The following is a 24,572-nucleotide window of genomic DNA, read 5'->3' as shown; positions in this document are numbered from 1 at the left end:
AATTAGTATAAATAAACCTGAAATTAGTAATTATAATGATACAATCTTTTCTACAACTACATGACTTGTATAATTTAAGATTTATTAACCCATTTAACTATTTAACTATAACTATATAAAAAAAAAAAAGGTTTTACTGCATGTTTAACTGCTGACAATTTCCAACCATTTATTTTGGAGGGCAGAGTCATCAGCTCTAGAAAACCAGTATGCAAAAATCCTGCTTTTGTCGTCAAGTAACATTAATTAGCAAAAATATAATAAATAAAAATCAACATTAAAAAACAAGAAACATCACAATTCACTACTAACAGCAGCCCATCATTCGTTAGTTTTCTAGCAGAGGAGCTTCCGGATATGAGCATTCCACTTTAAAGTTTAAACAATTCAAAAGAAAACAAATGCAAAGGCATTCAAGAAAATCAGGTCAGGATGACTGTCATTAAATACTCATAACTGGTATCACGGAAACAACATCCATGAACCAAACTGATATGTACACAGTTCAAAAGTCTAGTCTAGGGAAAGCATAGAGAGGTGACAAATTAAAAAGTAGTTGTTTAGCAAAGCTCAGTTTCAAATTTGAGATTAATGCCCATGCTGAACAGCTCCTGAGACAACAACTTTGCTCCATATGGAACACTTGCCACAACAATGTCATCGGCTGATTCACAGAAACGGCAATACGGACCTCGAATCTTCCGTCCACCAGATACCGGTCGCAAGATCACATTTGCAACATTCTTGCATTTACTACAAATGTGTATCTGAGATGAATCACTCAGGGTGAAGAGGCGCTCATACAAGTTAGCTGATGCACCGTGAGCTATCAGGCAATCACGCTCCATTTCACCAAACTTGATACCTCCAAATCGCTTCCTGTCAGCGACAGGCTGTCGGGTCAACGGGTGAACTGGACCGGTGTTCCTGAATTTGACTTTGTCTTCGGACATGTGGTGCAGACGCTGGTAGAATGTTGGGCCCATAAATATTAGTGATCGGACCATTTCACCGGTCCTCCCGTTGTATACTCGTTCGTTCCCCCATCTTGAAAAGCCAGCTCTGTAAATATAAATAGGGCTCAGAACAGCAACAAAACATGACAACTTAAAGTGAAACTTTGGGATGAAATTCCTAAATTTAAAGCGAGTCTGGAGCTAATGCAATCTACAATTGCAAAGACATTATTGTTAAATGGGAAATATCATAGTCATACAGTAAGCAAGAGCGAAAATTTAAATACACTAGTTCCTCGTTGATAGAGAAATGACCTGCGTAACATAAAATTAGGCCTGTCATGGTTCAGTTAAGAGAGAAAACTGAACTGAACCATATTGAACTGAAAAAATGGTTCATATGAACTGAACCAAATTGCTGCAATTATGCAGTCAATGGTTGGTGAATGTAAAAACAAAACCATTGTGAAGTGTAGTACACTGAACCGAACTGCTCAATTACCACTTCAGTTTTCAATCTTGCAAGAAACAAACGAGAGTGTAGTAGAAACTAAGAACAGAGTCAAAGAAAGTGTTATGAGTAGATCTTTAAAAAAACACAGGAGGATGCTACTCCGTTGCCACTTCAATCTCTGATATGTTAGTAAGGTATATTTCATTCCATTCATTGAATTTGGATCTAGGATAAAATAAATATTAATATATTTGAAATTTTTAAATAAATTCGCGTAATAGTAATAATAGTAGCTTAAAGAAATAATTGCAGAAAATATACATTTAAAAAAAATCAAATTTGACAACTCCTGAATTTTAAGAAATATGCACATATTTAGATTATTAACATATATTTTTAAGAAGCATTTTCAATACAATTTTAGTCTCAAAGCTTCACTGCTTCTTTGTTGCGTTGGACACTAGTACTGACATGCTTTCAGGCTTTCGGCACCCAGCAATGAGCACGTTATTGAGAAATACGTAGCAGAATGAGCAAACGAATGCTAGTACTATTATCAAACGAATACTAATACTAGTACTATTAAGCATTGATCACCGGTATTTCAAGTTCCTTCCCAAACTGGGTTTTAAAGTAAACTGAACTGAACTTTAAGAAGTTGGCGGTTAGTGAAGTTGGCAGTGCATAGTTCGGTTCAGTTTTTTAATGAGTCGTGAACAGGCCTACATAAAATACAATTAACCAAAACTGCAATTAAAGTAAACTAAATCATGATGGAAGATTACCTATGAAGCTGGTCGGTAATGGCTTCAACAGAGGAAGTGGAGAAAGGAGTAGCATTTCTCAGTGAACCAACACAAGCGATGCCCTTTCCCAAAGCAGCCTCTAGTAGTTGTCCAGGAGTTTGTCGTGAGGGAAATGCATGTGGGTTTATAACAATATCAGGAACAATGCCTTGTTTTGTGAAGGGGAAATTTTCCTGAGATTCCAGAAAACCCAAAACACCCTTCTGTCCATGCATACTGGAGAACTTATCTCCAAGAACTGGGCTTCTAACCTGCAAATTTTATTAAATAACAGCTTTTCTTAGTGGTCAAATACAACTTAGGTAAAAAAAAATTAGATTTCAGTTGTGGAACATAAATAAAACATCCATGTGCAGATTATGAACAAACTTATATATTTGCATGTCCATCTCAACTTGCATTTAAGTATTCAGTATGTTTGTTGTTCAGTGCAGTAACCCTAAAAAATTCGTCCATAAGACAGCATGCATCGTCATTAAAGTAGTTTTTGGTTCCACCAGTTACCTGTCTTAACGAAACAACAGCAAAATTCTTCCCCTCATCATTCGAAGACAGCACAACCTTTTGAACATAACCCCTTTCGGTGTGCTTTAGCTTTATACTATGGTCCGTCCCGGAATCAGCACACCGCCCGATGATAATATCGCCACTCTGCAAATTTGCTCCAACAAATGGAAAGCCATCATCATCAAGGCTATCAACTCGACCAATTTTACTCTGTATCTTTCCAAAATTAACAATGTCTTCAGGCTTCTTTCTCTTTTCTGAAGATTCCTTATTTTCAATTTCAGCTTTGTAACTCCTTGTATGCTCAGATCTGAACATACCTCGTTGCAAAGAAGCACGGTTCATAACCAAGGAATCTTCTTGATTATATCCGAGATGTACATTGACAGCCACAATTGCATTCTGCCCATTATAGAATTCAGACTTCGGAACAACTTTATTCTGACCAAGATATCCAGGTTTTCCGAGACAATCAGATGTCATTGTCTGAAAGAGTGGTCTTTGTGGATAAAACAGTTGGTGAGACAAAGCATCGACTCTTATATTTGGGTTTGTCGTAGCAAAGCCAATAGCCTGAGAAGAATGCTTCTGGGATTGGTACAACACTCTCCTAGCATGGTCATGATTTGCAAATGGAACAAGTGAACAGCTTAGACCCAATAAGAACGACATATCAAGTTCACAATGTGTGTACTTCACGGAAGATTTTCTCTCTTTGCCAAACAAATACTGAACACCCCAAGCAGTCTTGAAGTCCTCTTCTTCTTCAGGACCAATCAGGTCAATCACGCCATTATCCAATAGGGACTGGAAAGATTTATGCTCCGACTTAGATCCTTTAATCTTGAGCAGATTACTAACAACCAAGAGTGGACGGAGAATCCTTCCTGCATCAGATAATATGCGCACTTCTTGTTGATACTGATCTCTTTTGATTTCCACCTAAATAGAAATGGTTAACGCTAGGCTCAAAGAATCAAAATCAACAAAATCACAAATTTATTGCAATTACTACAGCATATGTTTTATATTGCAATTGCTACGGCATATTTTATATATATTGAACCAGGGAAAAAAATAGGGAAACAATAATACAATCGAAAGCTTACAAAGTCAACATAATTGAAAACATAACGTAGGAGGAAGAAATGTGAAAAAAGCAGTATTGGAAGCTTCTCACAAGGGGGAAGTGGGAGATGTGCATGCTCAGCATTGAGATTTTTTAATTTAGTATTTTGAGCAACTGTTTCCCTTTAAGCTGTTGTTCTCTATTTCTATAAAAGGTGCTATCACAATCTTATCAAAACAATAAAGTTTCAAAACTGAAATAATGACAAGCTATTGACAAATGAGTAAATTGAAAGATAACTGGGAACATAATATATATAAATCAATCTTTGACAGAGGAGAGGGACACATAAATCACAGTGTTTTGCAGAGGTAGTGTATATAGAGACATGGTCTTGCTCACACAGAAAGCAAATTTCAAAATATTATCATGCTAACCATTTAATCATATGTTAGACATAAACTAAGCTGCAAAATTATTATATTCAATAAAGGCCAAGTTTCCAGATACTTAATACATAACTATGTTATTTGTTAATTTATGTATCATCTGCTCTGCAAGTTGAAATGCTTTAGGTTAAGCTATTTAATATCAAATTAACAGCATACAACAACAACCTTTTTCCACCATATGGGTTCTCTCCATGACTCATATGTAAAGTAAGTGCTTTAAAATATATAAAATATGACAAAGGTAGAATACACGGTCATATCAAAATGAGAGATTAAAAGTGAACCTGATGAGGCAACTCATTTTTCCGTCTTCTATTTCGTAGCTCTGCTACAAATGATGTGGAATCTGAACAAACTCCAACCCAGTCCCCATTTAGGAAGACTTTGTCTTTTTTCCCCAGAACAGTCATAGTATCATCAATAAGTTCTTCCATCCCACAATCGAACAGCTGAGGAAGTACGGATTCAGTTACATTGGTACTTACTACTCCTGTGACAGCCAAATTTTTTACCAGTCCACAGTTTTCACCATCTGGGGTAGAAAGGAAACAAACCTTACCCCAGTGAGAAGGATGCCTGCAATCATAAGCTTCCATTAAAATAAATGAAAGCATTTAAATTTTTATCATAAAGCAATAGTTCAAACATACAAGACAGCAGCTGTGAACTTTAAACTTAGAAGACAAATCAAGTAATCATTGCACTACACAAATCTGAAGCTACTAAGACAATGCCAGAGACTAGATCAATCCATGTAAAGGTTGGGAAGTCGATACTTATAAAGTTATACTCATGCTAGCGATGACTAAAGAAGAGATTAATTTACAGGTTTCAACATGATTTATCACCCAACCATTGCATTTAGAACGTACTGATTTTACATTTATGTCCCCTCAATGAAGGCACGTTACAGAAGCTGATACTGAACTTGAAATGGAAGAAACAGAGATAGCCACCATAAAAACTCAGCATCTAGTCTACACAGGCAGCACTATAAACTGTGAGTTTTAATGACCAGATAATTTTATTTAGTTTTAGTTTTCTTGTTGATTGGTAGCAATATTACAGGGGGCCTTCACATGTGTTTAAGTAGTTTAGGATTATCAGTGATAAGATTTAGTATGATGTTCATATTTAACTTTCATTCGGTCGGCAAGGATAAAACAATTCTATTGACACAAACTACAGAAAGAATAAAATAGAAGTTAAAAGTAACTTACGGGTATCTAGCATCCCCGACCTTTCCTGTGTACTGAACTTGTTGCCTTGTTCTTCTTAATTCAGCAATGGTTTGTAATGGATTGGTTCGCCCAAGAGTTGCAACCACACCAGATATCCTTTCCATCCTTTTGAAAGGATGTGTCCATGCTCCAGTAGAAAACGCTCTTTGGAGACCATTTGTAATAATGGAAGCGTCAAGATAGTGCTCAATTTGACGAACATCTCGATCTCCATAAAGGTCTCTCTGCAGAGCCTTTCCCATTCGCTTCCGAGCATGTGCAAAGTGCACTTTAATCTCGCGCTCCAGCAGCTCACCAGCCAACTCAAGCCTCTTATTTCGAAAATCATCCCTGTTATCAGTTTTTCGGCGGCCAGTATACGCTAGTAGAAGAACCTTCACCATGTAAGCCAGGTACCTTGCCTTTCTTTTTAATCCTTTAATGTTCGGAAAAACATACATGTTAAAGCACTCGTCAATAGATTCTGCGGGTGGAAACTGCACGCCTTTTACACGTTCCTCTAAGAAAAGAAGAGCGTTCTTTCCCCTACGAAATGCTTCACATTTATCATCTGCCTCACGGATGGATGCAAAGAGAATGTTTTCAATTCTTCCATCTGACTCTCCATAATCAATGAGATCCACAATCTCTTTATCTGACGTGACACCAAGAGCAAAAAACAGTATCCATACAGGTATCTCGACAGACAAAAAATATACTGTGAGCAGCTTCTCTCCGTTTGTAATTCCCTCCGTGGAACCTTCCACCAATTTAACAACCATCCTATTTCTCTTCATTTGTGACTTGAAAGCAACAGCCCAATACGGAATATTTGAAACCCAGAGCCTCTTCAGAAATACTTGCTCTTGTGCAATAAAAATCTGCAACAAAAGCAATTTACAATCAGCGGCAAAGAGATGATTGCAAAGATATAATATAGACATACAAAAATAAGAAAATAATATAAATACAACATAAATGCACTGCATTAAAATGTAGGCTAAATGCGTTCTTAATCCCAATCAAAATGCAATTTTTTTAGTTTAGTCTCTAGATAAATATTAGTACCTGTTTTGAAAACATTTTACAAAAGCAGTATTGTCTATGGCATACTGTGGCGGAGACCCAAATTTCTGCAATTTTGGCCACTATATGGCGCATTTATGGAAGAAAAACCCGCAATATCGACCGCCATTCACCACATCGGCGAGGTCAAAATCCCCCACCAATAGGCACCATAACTTCCATTGGATAACACTGTACAAAAAACAAGTGATTTTAGTCCCTAAAGCAAAGTAGGGACTAAAATTTAACAAAGTTCATGCAGGGACTAACCATAAACAATTGTGAATTTTATAGGACTAAAAACATATGTAACCCTAAAACGTAAAAAATCAGTAACAAACAAGAAAGAAACAGGTGTAAATAAATCATTATTATAGCTAACCTTCTCAGCACCCTTGATCAGGAAGTAGCCTCCATGGTCAAATTCACAGTCACCTTTTTCAGCTTCACTCATCCAGCAAAGATCAGACTTGACCATAACAGGCAGTCTACCAATAGTTATTTCCCTTGTCTCATCCAACTTGATCTCTCTATCAATATACTCTTCTTTCCCAGTCTTAAACTTATCACTCCGAACCTTCTTTGGAACATATACCTGAAATTAACACACACAGAACATCAACATCCAAACACTCTACGTGTTTATTTCTATCTCTCTTACTTTTCATCTTCTACAACTCACCCACAAAAACCAAAGGACACCGTAGTGATTTTAATGTCAAAAATCATTTCTTGTTAACACATAACCATCAAAAGGAAACACAAATTTCAAATCATACTAACCCACTTTTCAAAATGAACATCAAAATACACCTGTAATTAACACACATGCAGTTGTGTTATTTGAACTATAAAATACAAACACCACCTATGTGTTTATTTCCAGCTCTACTACTATTTAAACACAAAAACCAAAAGACACCCAAGTAATTTTCAAGTCAAAAAATTATAGGTCATAACACAAAAACATGAAATAAGAACAAAAAATTCAAAATGAAGCTAACCCACATTTCAAAATGAAAACTTTATAAAATGAGTAACCTGAAGTTGAACATCAACTTTAACTTTGGAAGCATAAGTCATCCTCTGTAACCTAGCATGTCTCGGAAGCATCTTCATCTCTTGAGCATTCCCTTCACCACACCAAAACTTAGGTCGTTCAAGCGTAACATTCCCAAACTTAACCGTGGCATATTGGTAATGTTCATCAACAGCTTTCTTAGAAGGATCAAAACCCGGCGTAACAGTGAGATCACCGAAGGAATCAAAAGCGGATTGAAGACCAGAAGTGATGAATTGATTATAGGAGTTGATTTGGTGACTGATTAAACCGTATTGATCGAAGAACATGACGGAAGCTCTTTTGCAAAAGTATTTGAACATATCTTCGCCGAGTTCGTTGAGGATTTCAGCGTTGGATGGATCTTCATCGTTGAGGTCGATGTCCATTTCAGTGTAGATGTTAGCGTCTTTGCTTGAACCTATGTGATCCTCCATTAGTAAGGAGATGGAAAATTAGGGTTTATGGAGAAAGGATTTTGGTACAATTTACACCATTAGTGTAATGTGGAGTGTGACTCTGAGTTTTTGCGGAAATGTTTAGTGGGCAAAAGCAATTTTCCATTCCATGGTGGGAAAATTTTATAAGTACTTTCCCACCTTAAACAAGGACTTAAACGGAGGTTTAAATGTAAATTTGAGATCTCTATTTCTATTTTTGCAAAACCGTAACCTCTTTTTTGATAAAAATCCATTTTCAAGTAGTAGTAGTAAGAAGTTGAAGGGAGGTTATTTGTGACATAAGGAATCTAAGATTTCACAATATAACAAATGGTGCATTGAGGATATAAGTAAGAAAGAGGTTGTTTCTAAAAATTCATTAAAGAATGTAAGTAAAAGAGGTATATGAAATTTATGTAACCAGTTTAGTGTCACAAATTGAAAGGTATTGTGACACAAGTGTTATTTTGTAACCAATCTAGTGATGCAGGGCAGGGCATTCTACTTGATACGATGCATAATCGTAATTGTTCCCAACCCGCGCATTCCGCGGATATGTTAACAAAGACTCATTGTTTAAGAAACCACATCCTAGAACAGAATAAACTAAGCAAACCATGGCAAAAGGCAACTAGAGAGGTAAACTAGGAAAAGTGGAGACATGAAAAATTATCTCACCATAAGGTTTGATTTGAAAGGAGAAAAATTATATATACTGGATTTGATTTGACTTGGCCAAATGGTATTACGCGGCAAAAAATGATATACCAACAAATGTGTGTTTATTTTAAGTTTATCAAATTTATTCCTATGAATAACATTTTTTGGAATATAAAGATAGGAATTTTATTCCAAGGAATTTAGAAAAAATATGTTTGGTTAGCTTTATAATATTCCTAGGAATTATAAAAATAGGGATTATAATAGGAAAACTATTTATGAATTTATTCTCATTTCCATGGGAACTTTATTCCCACCCTTTTCCTTGAGAAATTTTTTCTATTCCCAGGAACATTTTATACCCGGGAATAAAATTTAGTAAACTTGTAACAAACATAGGCATATACATTCCTATCATTTTATTCCCGAAAATCAACAATTATAACTTGAAACAAACATAAGGAATAATTTAATAAAGGAAAATGCTAACGAGTATCTCTAGCGCAAACACTTTAAAAGGTCTTTAAATTTTAACTTTTTATGTATAATTTAGACTTTAAATTGTTTTTTTTTTCTTCCTATGTAATACTCTTCAAATCTTATGTTTGTAGCATCACTTTTATTTCTCATAAAATTGAATCATAGACACGCTCTTAGTCCAAGAGTTTGTATTAGAGATGTTAGTTAAAGATTAGTAGTTATTTTATTTTTTAAAATTTGCTAGTTGATTGTAACTTGTTTGCTAGCCTGTATAAAAGTTTGATGAAATTACTTGCTCATTTCAGTAAAAAATCATTTTAACAAAACATCATCATCATACATTTGATGTCTCTGTAACAAAAAAATAAATAAATACATTTGCCGTCTCTTGCAATTTGAAAGACAACCAGAATCTCAATCACTCGTTTTGTACAACTAGTTTGTGTCACTAAACATTTTAAAATTTAAATCCAAAAAGAAACCGAATTTAACTGTTTACAGTGACCTGTGATGCACAGACGCGGCTGAGATTCGCCGTGCCGCCGTCTCCGACGCGGTTCCGACATGGACGCACGTACGACACGCGTACGATTCGCGTCAGACGCGGATATTGCCGTATCCAACAAAAACAAAAAAAACATTTGGTCGGACACGGATCCGAGACTGCTCTGGTGTAAACCGACGCGGCCAATCACAGAAAAAATGAAGAAAAAGAATGAGAATTAGAGAATCAGTAGAGAAAGGTAGTGTTTTCGCCGCCCCCTTTTCCATCACCACACCTTTTCCGGTGCCGCCGTCTGCTTCCTTCCCTTCTTCTTGGTTCTAATTTCATGGTTTTTATTGTAATCGCCGTCGCCGTTTATGTTCCTCTGCTTTGCTGCTTCGTGTTTTGTCCAAAAACATGACCACCACCACCACACATTTTGTGACTTTGTCCTTTCTGAATTAATATAATATAATACTATGACCGGTGCTAATCACATCCAAAAAAAAAACTAGTTACACCCAAATTTATTTAAAATTTTACAATAATACCAAAATTGCCCTCTTCATGTAAATTTTTAAAAACCCATCTTTTATGATCATTCTGAACCCTTACCCCCTTTCATCCACAAATCACGCAACCAATATCTGAATCAACATCTTTGTTATTGATCTGTACTATATTCATAAAGGTTAGTGAATTTCATGAATTTCATTTTCAATGAGTTTCTATTTGTTTATTGTTTGTTTTGGTATGAGATATGTTCAATTTAGGTTAGTGTAAATTAAGTTTACTTATGTTCAATTTAGGTTAATGTAAATTTAGTTTACTTATGTCAATGTAAATTAAGTTTACTTATTATGTTCAATCTAGGTTAATGTAAATTCAGTTTACATGTATATAAGAGGTTAGTGTAAACTCAGTTTACTCAATCTAGGTTAATGCAAATTAAGTTTATTCAATCTAGGTTAATGTAAATTCAGTTTACTTATGTTCAATCTAGGTTAATGTAAATTCAGTTTACTTATGTTCAATTTAGGTTAATGTAAATTTAGTTTACTTATGTCAATGTAAATTAAGTTTACTTATGTTCAATTTAGGTTAATGTAAATTTAGTTTACTTATGTTCAATCTAGGTTAATGTAAATTTAGTTTACTTACGTTCAATCTAGATATAAAAGGTTATTGTAAATTCAGTTTACTTATTCAATTCAATTTAGGTTAATGTAAATTTAGTTTACTTATGTTCAATGTAAATTAAGTTTACTTATGTTCAATTTAGGTTAATGTAAATTTAGTTTACTTACGTTCAACTTAGGGGTATATTAGTCATTCTGGGGTGTAACTTGTTTTTTTTGGGGTGTGACTAGCACCAGTCTAATACTATGAACCTTTACCACCACAGGTTTATAGTAGTAACATTTTTTCCTTAAAAAAAAAAAAAAGGTTGATTTTCTCAATGTGGGGTGAGTTGAACATGATTTCATCATTTTGTTACACAAAGTGTTGAGTTTAAATAAACATAAAGTTTGCTTTTCATTTTAGAGTTAAATTGTGATCATAAATTTTTTATTTTATGAACATGTAAAATATATAAAGCCGTGTCCGTGTCCGTGTCCTAGGTTTTTTTAGATTAGCCGTGTCCGTGCTGTGTCCCGTGTCCATGCCTCATTTCACATTTTTCCAAAAAAGACTATCTGATTCATCAGAGAACTATGAAAAATACTAAGCTGAAAAGAAGGGTACAAAGAACAAGTATGATAAAGGGATACATTTTCATATTAATTAATCTTTAAAATACTTTTCAAAGGTTTACTTCAAAGATTTCACAGTCAGGAAATACCAAAACCAAACAGTTTGAAGTTTAAACAAAAACATTACTACAACATTTGAATGAACAAAACGCCAAAAAGTTTATCATAAGTGCATTTTCACTTATTCTTTTTCCCTCGCTTGTTATTTTTGGATTTGTATTTATTCCGCTTGTTATTTTCCTTGGCCTTTCCTTGTCCTGAAATAACTGCAGCTTGAGAATTGTTGGACATGTTTTCTTTTGATTCCTTCAAAACGGCTTGTCCGTGGTCATCATTGCCTACTGCAGTGTTGGCTTGTGATGGATCAGACTGAACATTGGTATTCCTCTTGCAAGACAAATTCAGCTGATTCAAGATGTGTGCTACTTTTGATGGCATTGAAGAAATTTTGTTTGAGAGTTCACTTGTAGTGCACTTCTCTGTCACCGTATCAATGGAGAAGAGGCTGAGAATAAAATGAATATTTTGTCAAGTTTTGGCTAAAAATAAAGATCTTGATAGCGAAAAACAAATACCTAATGAATTTTAAATTAATTCTTTTGCCAAATTATCGATTAGAAGATTTAGCTTCTATAAACCACCATTAGTTTGATTCATAATGGAAGCCGTTTAGGTGTACTGAGGATGCATATGTATCCTCAATTGAAAATTTAATTCATAATCTATATTTATCTTCTATTTATCATTATCCTAATATTTCTCGTAACATATATGATATCGAATATGTGAACAGAAGTCTTAAAGTGCTGAACCAAAAAACTTGAATAAGATTAATTGTGCAAGTTACATATATAACTTACCTCGATGAGGCTTTAAGTTGCTTCATTTCATCAAGCAAACTCACCAACTCTCCCATTTCATTTTTGTTTTCCAGATTAACAGGATTTTGTACCAACGAAGTCAAAAGTTGAATGCAAGGATAAAAAAAATCCTGAAGAGATGATGAAAAAAGGTGAAAAAACAATATACTTGTCATAAAAGAATATAAATATTTTGATGATAGAGGCTTACATTTTCATTTTATTTAAAACACAGGAAAAAAATAAATGGGCTCACCTGTATTATTTTAATACATGATACATCGGTGGCCGACTCAAATTTTTCCAACAAATCCCAGAAGCAGTCAAAATTCATAGACATGTCAATTCCATCTTGAATTTGTCCATCCAATGCCTGATCTAAAACAGAAATAGAGGGTTCTGTTATTACTGCTGCAGTTTCCACAGCCATACTGTCGACTCTGCGAGGAAATAATATTTGTAATATGAGCTCTCGTGTTTGGCACGTCCCTAAATCCACAAACACAGCATCTGAACACACGATTTTGGAAGAACTGTTCTGAAGCCTGACAATGACCAAGGGGTTTCCAATTACTTTAAATGCCTCTGCAATGACTTCCAAACCCATGTGTTTATTTCCTTTCCGAAGAACATTGAAAAATTCCAAAGGCAATTGAGCGGTTATATCGCTTTCCTTCAACAAATCATGAAGTAAACGTACACACCCACCAGAGCTGAGATGAAGCAAACACGCTGAAGAAACCAATCTAATGAGAAGCGATGTAAAATAATTCTTCACATCCAAGTTTGATTTTTTTATCCAGGCTTTGGTAATAACTCATGCAGGATGTTTTGCAATGAAATCAAGGACAGGTTTTATGTCTGACTGTACAACAGGCACAAAGCTCAACTTTGAAAGAGAATTTTCATCCTGGCAAATTAGCCATTCAGTGAAAGATGACTTTGTTACGTAAATGAAACCTTTCCGGTAGCCGTTCAAATGTGATACATACAGCAGCAGCCGCTCAATAAGATACATAAAGCAGCTGGGAGACATATAGTCAACTTCATTCATCCAATTCACCCGATAAGTATAATCCAATGCTTTGAAAAGCCTATGAGTGCGATCAACCTCAAAAGTCACTTCATTTGCTGAATTTAACTGTACGCCTTGAATGAATTCTTTCCAGGGTGTATTGTCATCTTCAAATCTTTTCAGAATTTGCACAAACAGTTCATCTTTTACATTAGCTGTACCAAGAACCATAACTACCACCCTTCCAATTTGACCATAGGTCAATCTTCCTTTCTGTTTAGTGTTTTCATAGATCACCTCTTTCATAATATTCTGACAAGCTTCAGTTTCCCTTAGATAAAACATTTCTTTTGTCAGTGTTTTCTTCCAGTCAAGGGGGACTAGAAGGTGGAATAAACACTCGATTGGCGTTCTGTAAAATGTTTCCAATGTTTTCAAGTTACCGTGTCCATGGCTAAAACATTTAGACTTGAGAAGAAATTTTGAGACCTCATAGATATGCAATAAAGACTGTACCTGACAGAATTCAGAAAAAGCCTTATTAACTGAAAACTTGAAGAGTGCATCGAGGTTGCGCAAAACATCCATGCCAACAGATAGTAACTCTGAACTCCAATAATTTTGAACAACAGAAACTAAAGGTTGAACATTAACAGAGACTAGCCTACCATTCTTTAGCAACCTATCTCCCAATTTTTTCACCCAGTTTGCATCAGGGATGAGCAAAAGGTAAACGTCTTTGAGATTATAAATCTGCTTCTGAACACCCAAATAATTGAATGCAAACTTTACATAACTGCAATGCTGATGAGGCTCTTGAGGTTTGAAATTTGAAAGGGATTCTAGCATATGAACAATGTTATCCTTCCAACATGTCCAACAATAAAACAATGTCTCCACGGAAAAATGATTTTTCAAAATCATGCCTTCAACAGAAACATCTAACATATTGTCTTGCCATACATACTTAGAGGTGTTCATACGAAAATGAGAATCCAGCAGTTTCCTCAAACATAATATTTCCCCTCGGATACTCCCATGGATGCGAGAAGATTTCAACTGATTCATTATTTCAAAAATGTTATCATGCTCATTTGATAGTATTTCAGCTTCTGTGGATGCAAGCTCATAAAAGCTGTTTGACACTTCCTTTGCAAATGCCAACGCTCTTCCCAAAAGCTCGGCCTTCTGTGTAAACTGCTTCATGGGCCATGCTAAGCTTCCCTTATACCAAAGAGAATTTGCGAGTACATAGAAAAGCACAAGTTCATATGCTTCCAAGAGTTCACCAACTTTTCCTAGCAGATCAGCCTCACGAAGAATATCACCCATCATCTTAGCAATGTTTACAGCCTCCATAAAGTTGCCTGATTCCTCTTCTAATTCAAGAAGCTCATCAAGTAAGCTTAATGATTGTAAGAACTCACGCCTCAAATCCATCGAATGAAAAGCTCTAACAAATTTCATCATAGATTTGATATCTTTGTTGCCAAAATATTTTCGGGCACATTTTTGCAGAAATTTCTGTTCAATTGCGTACAGATCATGACTATTAGCCCAACCAGGATCCACACTTTCATTTTGTTTCCGGCGCTGAATGTAATGTAAGCCAATGTCAAACAATCCACCTTTTGCACAAACATTCAAACAATCTAAGAAGAAACTTCCTCTAGCATACACTTGAGCTGCCATTTTGTGACAACCAGCTAAATAAAAGCAATCCCCTGCCCTTTTCAAATCAGGCTCACATTTTTCCAAGTAAATCTTCCCTGTTAGCAAAAATAAGATGAATTTTGAAGAGTAAAAGTTCATAATACAAAAAATAATCTAAGCATGAGATTCAATTAAAATTTGTGTAAGCTTTGGCAATGACATTAGGGGACTAAAAAAGATGATTACCCTATAATATTTGCTTCTACAACAAAATAAGTCAAATCCATAACTCAAATCAAACGGAATCATCAACAACAAAACTATTACTGACACTCACATAACCAGAAGTCATTTAAATAGTATCGGTAACTACAATAGAAGTTAGGTATAGATGAAAGTTGTAACCACAACACATGCTTTGTCTGGAGGAAATATGCAAGTCACAAAATGTGCAGATTGAATAAAAGAAACTATCTCTCAGTTCCCAAAGATGTGAGATATTCCTACGACTACCAGATTGCCCTCTCCCCATAAACAACCTCTCAATAAAATTGTTCCTAATACCATCACTAGCCAACCTGTTAGCATATCAACCTCTTCCTACATATGATTTCAGCATTTCTTCTATTTCCTTATATACTCTCCATATCTTTGGAAATTGGAAGAACAAATTATAGTGAAAGAACAGTTATATGACTTGGAAGTAAACAAATTTACTGTAGGTGCTTGGCACTGTTTCATACACACTTCATGCATATAAGTGTAGTACTGTTGTTCAATGTTATTATTAACATAGAAGAATTAATTTATTAAGGTGAGTAGAAAAGAGAAATCATCTGAATACCAAACAACACATAAAATCAAAATCAAGGAGACAGCTTCCAAATGTTGGTGTCCAGTTTTATATTACAGAACCACTTGTAACCAAATTGTATAATGAGGATAGATTTATATATTCATTAGTTAAAAGAACTTCATCATTTAAAATTCTTGAGCAGATTCAAACTACAATCGGAAAAAATGAACACAATATGGAACTTGTAGTACAAACATGCTATTTGTGTTCTAAAATGATGTCCTTACATTTTTCAATAGAAAATGCCATATAATAATGATATAGATGCCAAAACTGAAGTTCATACCTGCTCTTTTATAATCTCCCAAATCAGAAAAACACTGGGCAGCAGACTCCGCCATTCCTATGCTTTCAAAAATTTCACCAGCTTCCCTGAGGAATGCATTTGCATTCTCAGGATTCAAGTCATGTAAACGGTTTGCAGTTGCCCTAAGACCAGCAGCCTTAGACCTTTTTTCCCAATAAGAGTCCCCAGCTCTTTGAAAACACATTGTTGCCATCTCATAGTTATTTTGATAATATAACTGCAAAGGAACGGATAAATTAATATCATTTAGAGAAAAAAAGAATACTATACATATGCGGTAAAACAAAAAGCTTTGCTCTACACATTACATTGTAATAAAAGTATAAAACTATTTGTGATATAGTATAATATCACCTACGAGGTATTTAGGTATATAAATAATTTAATCCGCAAAGAAAATTATAAATCTATAATAACTATCTAACAGAAAAATGAGACATTAATAAAATTCATTACTATGAAAGCACAATGAATATAATGGTGGACCGCAAAAACAACCTTTTTGCCACGAGACTTCCAATCTTCTGAACTACTAGCAACTTTCATTGCCTGAGAAAGGGAATCATCCAGTTCTTTGAATTGTACAAGATGCTTCATTTTCCAATAATCAAACATGGGTCTACAATACTCCTCTGTATTCTCGCAAATCCACAATCTCTGTCTTGTACGAGTTATAGCCACATATAGTTGTTTAAGCTCAGAACACAAAAGGTTGTGTTTGGAATCATTGAAACTGGGAAAAGACTTGGATTCTGTAGGTTCCAGCATATCTTGTTCATTCATATACTCATAAATCACCCTCCATTGATTTTCCAATGGTGAAGTGCCAAAAAAGTTGTACAGCAGTACATCCTGCAAAATAACACAAATGACCATTAAAATAAATAAACAAAACATTCAAAACAAATGAATCAGACAAGATGGTTTTTTAACTACCTGAAACTCAAGCCCTTTGCACTCCAAAACAGTTAAAACAAGAGCTTTTTTTCCAACATAGTCTAAAATTTCCTTCCGAGCGTAATCATCACGGACCAAAATCACTTGCTCTGCTCCAAAGCCAACAATTTTCCCACTGTCATGTCCAGGGTTGCCAAAAATAGTTACAATGGCATTTTTTCTGCTTCCACATTCAAGAACAACTGGAGCTTCCCCGTATATCCAACTGGTCTCAGGCTTCAAAACATCAATGGAATGAGGGAAAAAACGATAAAGAAGCTCAATGGTGCTCTGGGATAATTTCAAAACTCCAGCATGAGTTCGAAAGTTTTGATTCAACAAAAAGGTTTCTGAAACTTTCACTTTATCTTTTCCGTGGTTAACGGAACTTCTCTTTGATTCTTGCACAAATTTCTTGTAAAAGAGAGATTTGATATCCTGGAACCTAAAATCAATTCCCCTTGCAATGGTCTGTGCAGTATCCCCACAAAATACGAAACCCTCTTCTACATTTCGACTCACATATTTAAATAAAGCAATTTGACTCATGGTTATATCTTGAACTTCATCAATATATACAAAGTGCATTTCATCACCCTCATATTTGTTAATTCTGAGTCGACGATGAAGGTCAACAACAATATCAGCCAAATCAAAATCCCCTTTGTTCCTCTTCATTTTTTCATAAATTTGATAAATATCATATATGATCTCCCTTTTCTCCTTGCTTAAAGAAGACGATCGATTTTCAGACAAGGAAACATAATCCTGACGGCTTAACTTCCCTTCACCACGATCCAGAGATTGCATACCCCCTTTTATATGAGACACGATTTCAGTGAACACTCTCGATGAATCTAGCATCTTGGTATAATGGGAATTGAAATGTGGCCAATATAATGAATCAAACCTTTCATAAGTCACTTCCTTCTTCCTTATAAAAGTCTCCAAAGCAACAGATCTTACACCAAGGTTCTCACTTAAAGAAGATTGATCACTAAACCTTTCAAAAAAGGAATTCCCCACAGTTCCATCAAGCATCATTAGAAACTTATGGAATGTTATCACAAGTGGATATAAGTTGGCGGAAAGATTAACAAAAGAATCTGGTATATTCTTAAATTGTATTGATGTATCAACATCAACTACATCTTCATTAGGACAAATTTCAGCAGAAATATCCCCACCCCCTATGAATCTGTATGCACAACATAAATAATATTAGATATCAATATCAAAAATGGTAAAAGTAACATAATAGATCACAAAATAATTACAAGAAGGAAGCTAAAAGTTCATGTTAGAAACAACAAAAAAATTATATGAAAGCTGCTGAGAATCATGGAATCATAGGGAGAAAAATCATAGATGTAAGCAAGATAGAAAGCATAGGAGTACTCATGTGGGAGATGCTCATAGAAACTCATTATAGAATGAATAGATTGATAAAAGACACAAATGAGTACATGCTAGTCCATAAAAACAATTCCATAAAAGTTGTTAGGACAATAAAAATTAACGTGAATTTATTAAAATACAACAACCAGAAAACTTATAGATACAGTTTTAGCTTTTGAAAGTAACTAGTAGGTGAAGATATCCTTTGATAGCAAATAAGGTTCAACAAGACACTAACAGTAACTTATCTAAAAAGAAGAAATAAAAGGTGATAGTCTGAAGTTGAAGTTCCATACCTTTTCATTCTTACAACCTGTTGTTTCACTGCTTGACACAGTTTAGGACTCACTGTTACGAATAATTGGTGTAGGACAGGCCTGTCATTCACAGTAGAATTGTCTTTATACTCTTTATCCTCATTCAAACAAGGAACTTCAACACTCTTAATTCCATATACGTGTTCAAGAACGACATGGTGCAATTCTTCCTTTTTAAATAACTTCATGGTCAAAACAGTGGTTTTCCCGGTACCAGAGCGACCCAATACAAATGTACTTTTAGAAAAGAGTATTATGTCACATTCTTCATCTGATACTTCAAATGGAAGTTCCAGCTCATTACTGTTACGATCAGAAAGCAAGTGGCTAACCACAACAGACGATAAAGAATAGAATTTCATCAATAAAAAACTTTCCTCAACCCTTGAATTCTCAACATAAATTCTTTGATCGCAACTGCTTGATTCTGCTTCATTTCCATTATAATCAAGATTCTTAATTTTGATGATTTCTGTAGATTTTTCCCAACACATTGGAACCTCCGTCTTCCTAGAAAAGAAACAAAACACAAACACTATCAGTTAGCTAAAGAATCTTAGGTGTAATAATGTACAAATCAAAGTACTCACCCCTCAAAACATTATTCACTGCAGCGACGTACAAAGTCATCAGTATAGCTTCCAAAAATACTATCAAGAAGCTTCACTACTATGGGAATATCCTCTGGAGGTAGTATATCCCATATCCTTAAAACTTGAGTGAAATTTGATTCTTTTACTATGTCCTTTGAACAAACAACAAAGAGACCTTCAACTTTGTATTGCTTTAACATCTGAGATGAAGTTCCACAGAGCAAGTCCACTTTTATCCTTTTTGGTCTCCACCCACTGGAGAGTTTGAGTAAGAGGCCGATGACTGACTTCTTTGTCCGCTTTGATGGAAGGTTTTTAAATGACTTAAGAAAGTTATCACTGAAAAGAACCTGCACAATCATTGAAGGAGGAATATGAACTGAAGGTCAAGCACATGATAAGAATAACAGCCTACTTGGGTTGGCCTGGTGGTATTGGCGTAAGACCTTGGAGTGTTCTCCTCTCAAGGTCTCAGGTTCGATTCTCCTCGAGGCCAATTTCAGTGGGCTAGTTTAGTTTCTTCAAAAAAACATGATAAGAAAAACAATAAGTAATATTACAAGATTGGCAATCCAAATACCTTCCACCTGGAGTTTCTAAAAATGCTACTGTCTGCGTTAAGCAAATCATCAAGTTGATCCAACTCTTTCTTGGCATCCCAAATACCTCTCGCTAAATCCTTGTCTTCATCAGCATTAAAGAAACATTGGCGTTTTTTAGCATCAAGCACCAAATATCTCCATGCATTTTCCTGACTTACTAGGGTCCTTTCATTTCCCAATATCCATAGACAATGCCTGTTGAATATAAAAACAATAGTATTGATGCAAACATTCGTTTTGGACAAAAACAAATGCAATTGTAACAACACATAGTAGGTTTTACCTAGCTCTGGTTAGAGCAACATTAGTCCTCTGGTTATTGGAAATGAACCCAAGTGAAGTACTGCAATCAGTTCTGACTGTTGATAAGATAATTATGTCCTGCTCACCACCCTGAAAACCATCTATTGTTTTCACCTTCACACTGAATCCTTCGTGACTATCATACCTTCTCCCAAGCATATCTTGAATTGCAAAAACTTGGGCAGCATATGGAGACACTACACCTATACTGAGGTTCTCGTTTGAGTCACGCCATGCTGCATTCCAGGCAACAGAATTAAGCTGGAATTATTTTTCTATAATATATATGTTCACATCAACGAAAAAACATTGTTTTCCACAAAATATTCCAGGCAAAAGTTAATTCATACAGGTCAATTTTTTTTTTTAATAATATCAAGTGTATACCACATTTTAAACTAAAAAACATTGTTTTCCCAACAAAGTAAATCAAGTTATGAATACTATTATACTTTAAGCAAATTGCAAGCATGCAGTTTAAAAAACAATGAAGATTTTCCCTTCTGATATAGGAATGCTAATACATCAATGTTTGAAATGTTACCTAAACACATACATTTAGACAATCACAATCTCAAGGATATTTTCTCTACAAACTAGTATACTCCTATGCAACGAATAAGAAAAATGCTAACATGATAAATCACAACCGAGGATTCAATTACATATATATATATTCTAAACACGCGCACACAAACCTCTAAAACAATTTTTAATTATTTGCATCACAACCACCATTTCAACTATATTTTTCTGGCTTCGTCCAGCATCATCAAACTCTTCGGTGCCACCAATTATATTTATAAATGAATATGGACCAAACATTTGGCCTGGGAGATATTGCTTCCTGTAGTTCTTTGATATAACATTTGGAGCATCAAGAATTTGGTTCAAATAGAAGCATGAATTTGGAAATGAACTTATTGCTGGATGCATCCTGTATTGTATATTAAGGAAGTGATTTGGATGACCCAATTTGCTCAGTCTTGCAAATAAGCTTCTTCCAAAACCAACTTCGTAAGAAACCTAAGGCATATAAAGGTAGAGCATTAGAACTAATTATCAATGAAACAATTTCTAGACTTGGTGAAAATGTAGGTACAGGGGTACTAAATGAACTAAACGGGACATTTTTAGACTACATACAATACTTTCAACCATTGCTGGTAGCTGGCGTTCATCTCCAACAAGAACGGCATGGCGTATGTTCGGAAGTAGTAGAGGTATGATAGATTCACATTCTTTCAGCTGTGCAGCTTCATCAATCACTAAAATGTCTAGTGGCTTCATGGCAACAGAATGCAGCTTAAAGGAACTAGAAGCAGTGGAAAAAATTAATGAAGACGATTGTAAACAGAACTCTCTGGTTGACTCTTCATCCACAACATCTGGCAGGTTAAGGTCACCAAGTGAAACTTTAAGGGTTCTCAATAGAGAAAGGCATTCGGTTCTGCTCTGGTGCAATGAGTATTCAGCAGCACTTACAACAGCTGACCCAAAAGAACTGTGTTGACTTTCAGGAGGAGAGAAATGTTCTTCCAGTTTTACAGAGACAATATTATTTTTAAACAGCAAAGCTTGAAATGAACCGAGAGAGTAAATAAGGTGGGTCAAATCTTTCAAGTTATGTTCCATAATACAACTTCTGGCTATATGAGTACATAAGATGGAAATACAGTCTCTGAGTGGCAATACTATAGCCAGAAAACTTTCTCTGACAAATTCAACAAAAGATTTGCGCATCCCCTCACCAGAATTTGAAGGGCCGTCATCTTTTGCCTTAGAGTTATTATTATCAGTTTGATCTTTTTCCTTTCTCATCTCATTCTCAATGAATATCTGATAGAGGGAAACACAGTTTTCAAGAAGAGCAATCATTGAAACAAAGTAATATTTCCAACCATTATATGGGGAAAAACACAGTAAGAGTTGCTTAACACGATAGTCCAAATATATCTCTTCAATTTCTGCCCCAACTTTCAACTGCTCATGATTTCCAAATAACAACATATCTCCTAAATTACAAAATAAAGCATCAGAATTTCTATCAAATGATTCTCTCACCATGCTCAAGACACGTGATGCCACTTCCTTAATGGCAATGTTTGTAGGAGCACAAACAAGAGTCCTACAGTTCATTTTCAATAGAGCAAAAAGCAGTGTGCCCAAAGTTTTTGTTTTACCGGTTCCTGGTGGACCCCAAATAAGATCCACGGTAGACTTATGATTGCAATGAAAGGAAGAAAGGCAAGCACAAATTGCCTTGTTTTGTGACTCATTCAGCTCAGATGACAGCCTTTGATACATTTCATCATCCCTAAGAGCATCGGTCCTCGGAGAACAATAATCACAGCTTTCTTCAACCTGTGCTAATGCATACATCCATTAGTTTTAGCAAAAATCAAATGACAAAATATGTTCTACTTGGAAATAGACAGTGTCCATAATAACAGCACACTAGAAAATTGCATTGACAACTTATAAAAAAAAATCAAGTAACATAACTTCCGACTACATTCTTCTACAATAGTGCTATAAATAACTAAAACAAACAATCAACAATGAATATCAAAATAACATGAACAACTTATAATTTAAACTACACTATATTGACTTTGAAACACCAATTCAAATCAATCTTACCACAACACTGGGACATAAAATTTTCTTAATCAGCTTTGACTCTCCACCCATATGCAGCACGTTCCATATTCTTCTATTAGGTGTTATATTCGTCAAGAATATAATAAACAAAGATTTTTGCCCCATTTCATCAATGTCAATGTCTTCAGAAGCAATCACTTTAAAAGTAGGCATAAGTTTAGTATCATCATCTTCGCCTTGGATCTCCTCATCTAGAAAACCAGCCGACAACACAAAACTCCACGTTCTTCCTGACCTTTGCAAATCATTAACCGTTTCAGGTTTAAAATCTGCCAAAATAAAAACATCGCCAAACAATGTTTTGTATAACTCTTTTCCATGACCAGAGGACCTGTTTTTCCAAGTATCAGTTTTAACGACGTAGTGATTCCTACCATATGAATGTGATCTTGACTCCTCAAGTGAAATCACTTCTGCATAAGGTGAAGTTGACAAAATTTCCATGGAAGAACATAGTTGTGCTCGAGTTTCATCCAATAAAGGATACACAAATGACTTAAAATATTGTTCACTAGAACTGAATAATAAATCGATATAATCCATCTACAAAAACAAAAAACAATTTAAATGTAAAGGTGAAAAGGAAAAGAAAATGATAATGTGATAGAGTAAGAGAAAGAAGTTTTCAAAACCTTGTTTTTGTAAATAGTAACTAGCATTCTTCTTCCTTGAAGTTGAACGGTTCATTGTGTTTTCTTCCTAACTAAGAATCTCAAGAGTTTTCACTTCAAGAAACACTGAACTGATGAGTGGAAACTTGAAAATGGATTTGTTAATACTAACGAAGAACAGAGATAAAGAACTGTAGTATTATGCATGCACTCTCAATATTGTGAAAAAGATGTGAACTGAGTGGGAATTGGGATAGTCTTATAAAAGTAACTTTTCAAACAAACAGACCTTTTCATTATTTTACACAAGAATTTCTCAAAGAAAAATAGCATTCTTTATTAAAAACAAACAAATCGTTTCGGTTTCCTTCCTTAACAAAGCTTGTGGACTTTGGGGCTGTTTGTAACTATTTGTTCCATGTTTGTCTAAAATACTACTTCCTCCGTCCCAAATTGTATGACGTTTTGGTCATTTCACACGTATTAAAAAATGTAATTAATATTGTGTGGGGAAGAGAAATTATGAGTTGTTTTACAAAATTATCCCTAATAAATGGTATGGAAAAGATAAATGAAATAATTAAAAGAAGAGAGAGTAATTAATAGTTAAGTATAATAGGAAAAATAACATTAATATTTCATTGGTATTGTAAAGCGACATATAATTTGAAACAATTTTTTTTTCAAAGCGACATACAATTTGGGACGATGGAGTACCATAGTCATTTGTTCGTAAAAAATCATATAAAACAACAAATTATTCAATATCATACTCCTTCCGTTTCAAAATGAGTGTCACTTTAACCAAAAAAAATTGTTTTAAAATGAACGTCACTTTACATTTCCAATACAATTTTAATTTTTTTCTCCCAACTTTACCCTCAATAAATACTTCAACTTTTCTCCGGCACAATTTTCAATGTAACTTTAATTTTGTCTTTTTCTTAAGCATTTTAGTAAAAGTGTTATGTCTAATGATTATTTCATTTCATTCCTTAATCTGTGTGCAATTAACTAAAACGACATTCATCTTAAAACGATGGAGTACAA

At 34.8% G+C, this 24,572-nt stretch overlaps 3 protein-coding genes across 4 annotated transcripts; all 3 read right to left on the bottom strand.

Annotated features, from left to right (window-relative positions):
• Positions 1–277: 277 nt before the first annotated feature.
• LOC25480597 (DNA-directed RNA polymerases IV and V subunit 2) lies at positions 278–8,623 on the bottom strand. 2 transcript variants are annotated; one of them, XM_039828767.1, is made up of 7 exons: positions 7,571–8,623; positions 6,912–7,124; positions 5,465–6,345; positions 4,529–4,820; positions 2,721–3,665; positions 2,196–2,467; positions 278–1,062 (listed from the first exon to the last, which is right to left on the bottom strand). In XM_039828767.1, the coding sequence occupies exons 1-7, from the start codon at positions 8,024–8,026 to the stop codon at positions 561–563; spliced, it is 3,561 nt and encodes a 1,186-aa protein (XP_039684701.1). In that variant the 5' UTR covers positions 8,027–8,623; the 3' UTR covers positions 278–560. The 2 variants fall into 2 exon arrangements, with proteins under 2 accessions (XP_039684701.1, XP_039684702.1); XM_039828768.1 differs by lacking the exon at positions 7,571–8,623 and adding an exon at positions 6,533–6,721 and having other exon boundaries at positions 6,912–7,051.
• Positions 8,624–11,550: 2,927 nt separating this feature from the next.
• On the bottom strand, positions 11,551–12,635 carry LOC25480596 (uncharacterized). The gene is made up of 3 exons (XM_013586943.3): positions 12,524–12,635; positions 12,268–12,398; positions 11,551–11,912 (listed from the first exon to the last, which is right to left on the bottom strand). The coding sequence occupies exons 1-3, from the start codon at positions 12,605–12,607 to the stop codon at positions 11,585–11,587; spliced, it is 543 nt and encodes a 180-aa protein (XP_013442397.2). The 5' UTR covers positions 12,608–12,635; the 3' UTR covers positions 11,551–11,584.
• A 449-nt stretch (positions 12,636–13,084) lies between these two features.
• On the bottom strand, positions 13,085–24,248 carry LOC112418172 (uncharacterized). The gene is made up of 12 exons (XM_039829164.1): positions 24,240–24,248; positions 22,891–23,454; positions 21,394–22,611; positions 20,946–21,273; positions 20,228–20,483; positions 19,923–20,139; positions 19,372–19,692; positions 18,729–19,255; positions 17,035–18,232; positions 16,597–16,950; positions 16,078–16,315; positions 13,085–15,051 (listed from the first exon to the last, which is right to left on the bottom strand). Exons 1-12 carry the CDS (start codon positions 24,246–24,248, stop codon positions 13,085–13,087), a joined length of 7,197 nt encoding a protein of 2,398 aa, XP_039685098.1.
• Between the last annotated feature and the right edge of the window lie 324 nt (positions 24,249–24,572).

Source organism: Medicago truncatula, chromosome 8, assembly GCF_003473485.1.
Source record: "Medicago truncatula cultivar Jemalong A17 chromosome 8, MtrunA17r5.0-ANR, whole genome shotgun sequence".
NCBI classification, from domain to species: domain Eukaryota; kingdom Viridiplantae; phylum Streptophyta; class Magnoliopsida; order Fabales; family Fabaceae; genus Medicago; species Medicago truncatula.
The sequence above is the reverse complement of the archived record's forward strand: the minus strand, read 5'-3'. Positions and strand labels throughout refer to the sequence as shown.

What these genes read in the sequence shown, in the direction of transcription:
- LOC25480597 (XM_039828767.1), bottom strand. Translation starts at nt 8,026, where the DNA reads ATGGAGGATCACATAGGTTCAAGCAAAGACGCTAACATCTACACTGAA. An exon ending in GTCGGGGATGCTAGATACCC is followed by an intron (nt 4,821 to 5,464) that starts GTAAGTTACTTT and finishes TTATGATTGCAG; the next exon opens with GCATCCTTCTCACTGGGGTA. An exon ending in CTGTTGTTTCGTTAAGACAG is followed by an intron (nt 2,468 to 2,720) that starts GTAACTGGTGGA and finishes TAAAATTTGCAG; the next exon opens with GTTAGAAGCCCAGTTCTTGG.
- LOC25480596 (XM_013586943.3), bottom strand. Translation starts at nt 12,607, where the DNA reads ATGTCTATGAATTTTGACTGCTTCTGGGATTTGTTGGAAAAATTTGAG. An exon ending in CATGTATTAAAATAATACAG is followed by an intron (nt 12,399 to 12,523) that starts GTGAGCCCATTT and finishes TCATCTCTTCAG; the next exon opens with GATTTTTTTTATCCTTGCAT. An exon ending in CAACTTAAAGCCTCATCGAG is followed by an intron (nt 11,913 to 12,267) that starts GTAAGTTATATA and finishes TTTTATTCTCAG; the next exon opens with CCTCTTCTCCATTGATACGG.
- LOC112418172 (XM_039829164.1), bottom strand. An exon ending in TTAGAAACTCCAGGTGGAAG is followed by an intron (nt 19,693 to 19,922) that starts GTATTTGGATTG and finishes ATGATTGTGCAG; the next exon opens with GTTCTTTTCAGTGATAACTT. An exon ending in GGAAGTCTCGTGGCAAAAAG is followed by an intron (nt 16,316 to 16,596) that starts GTTGTTTTTGCG and finishes GTTCCTTTGCAG; the next exon opens with TTATATTATCAAAATAACTA.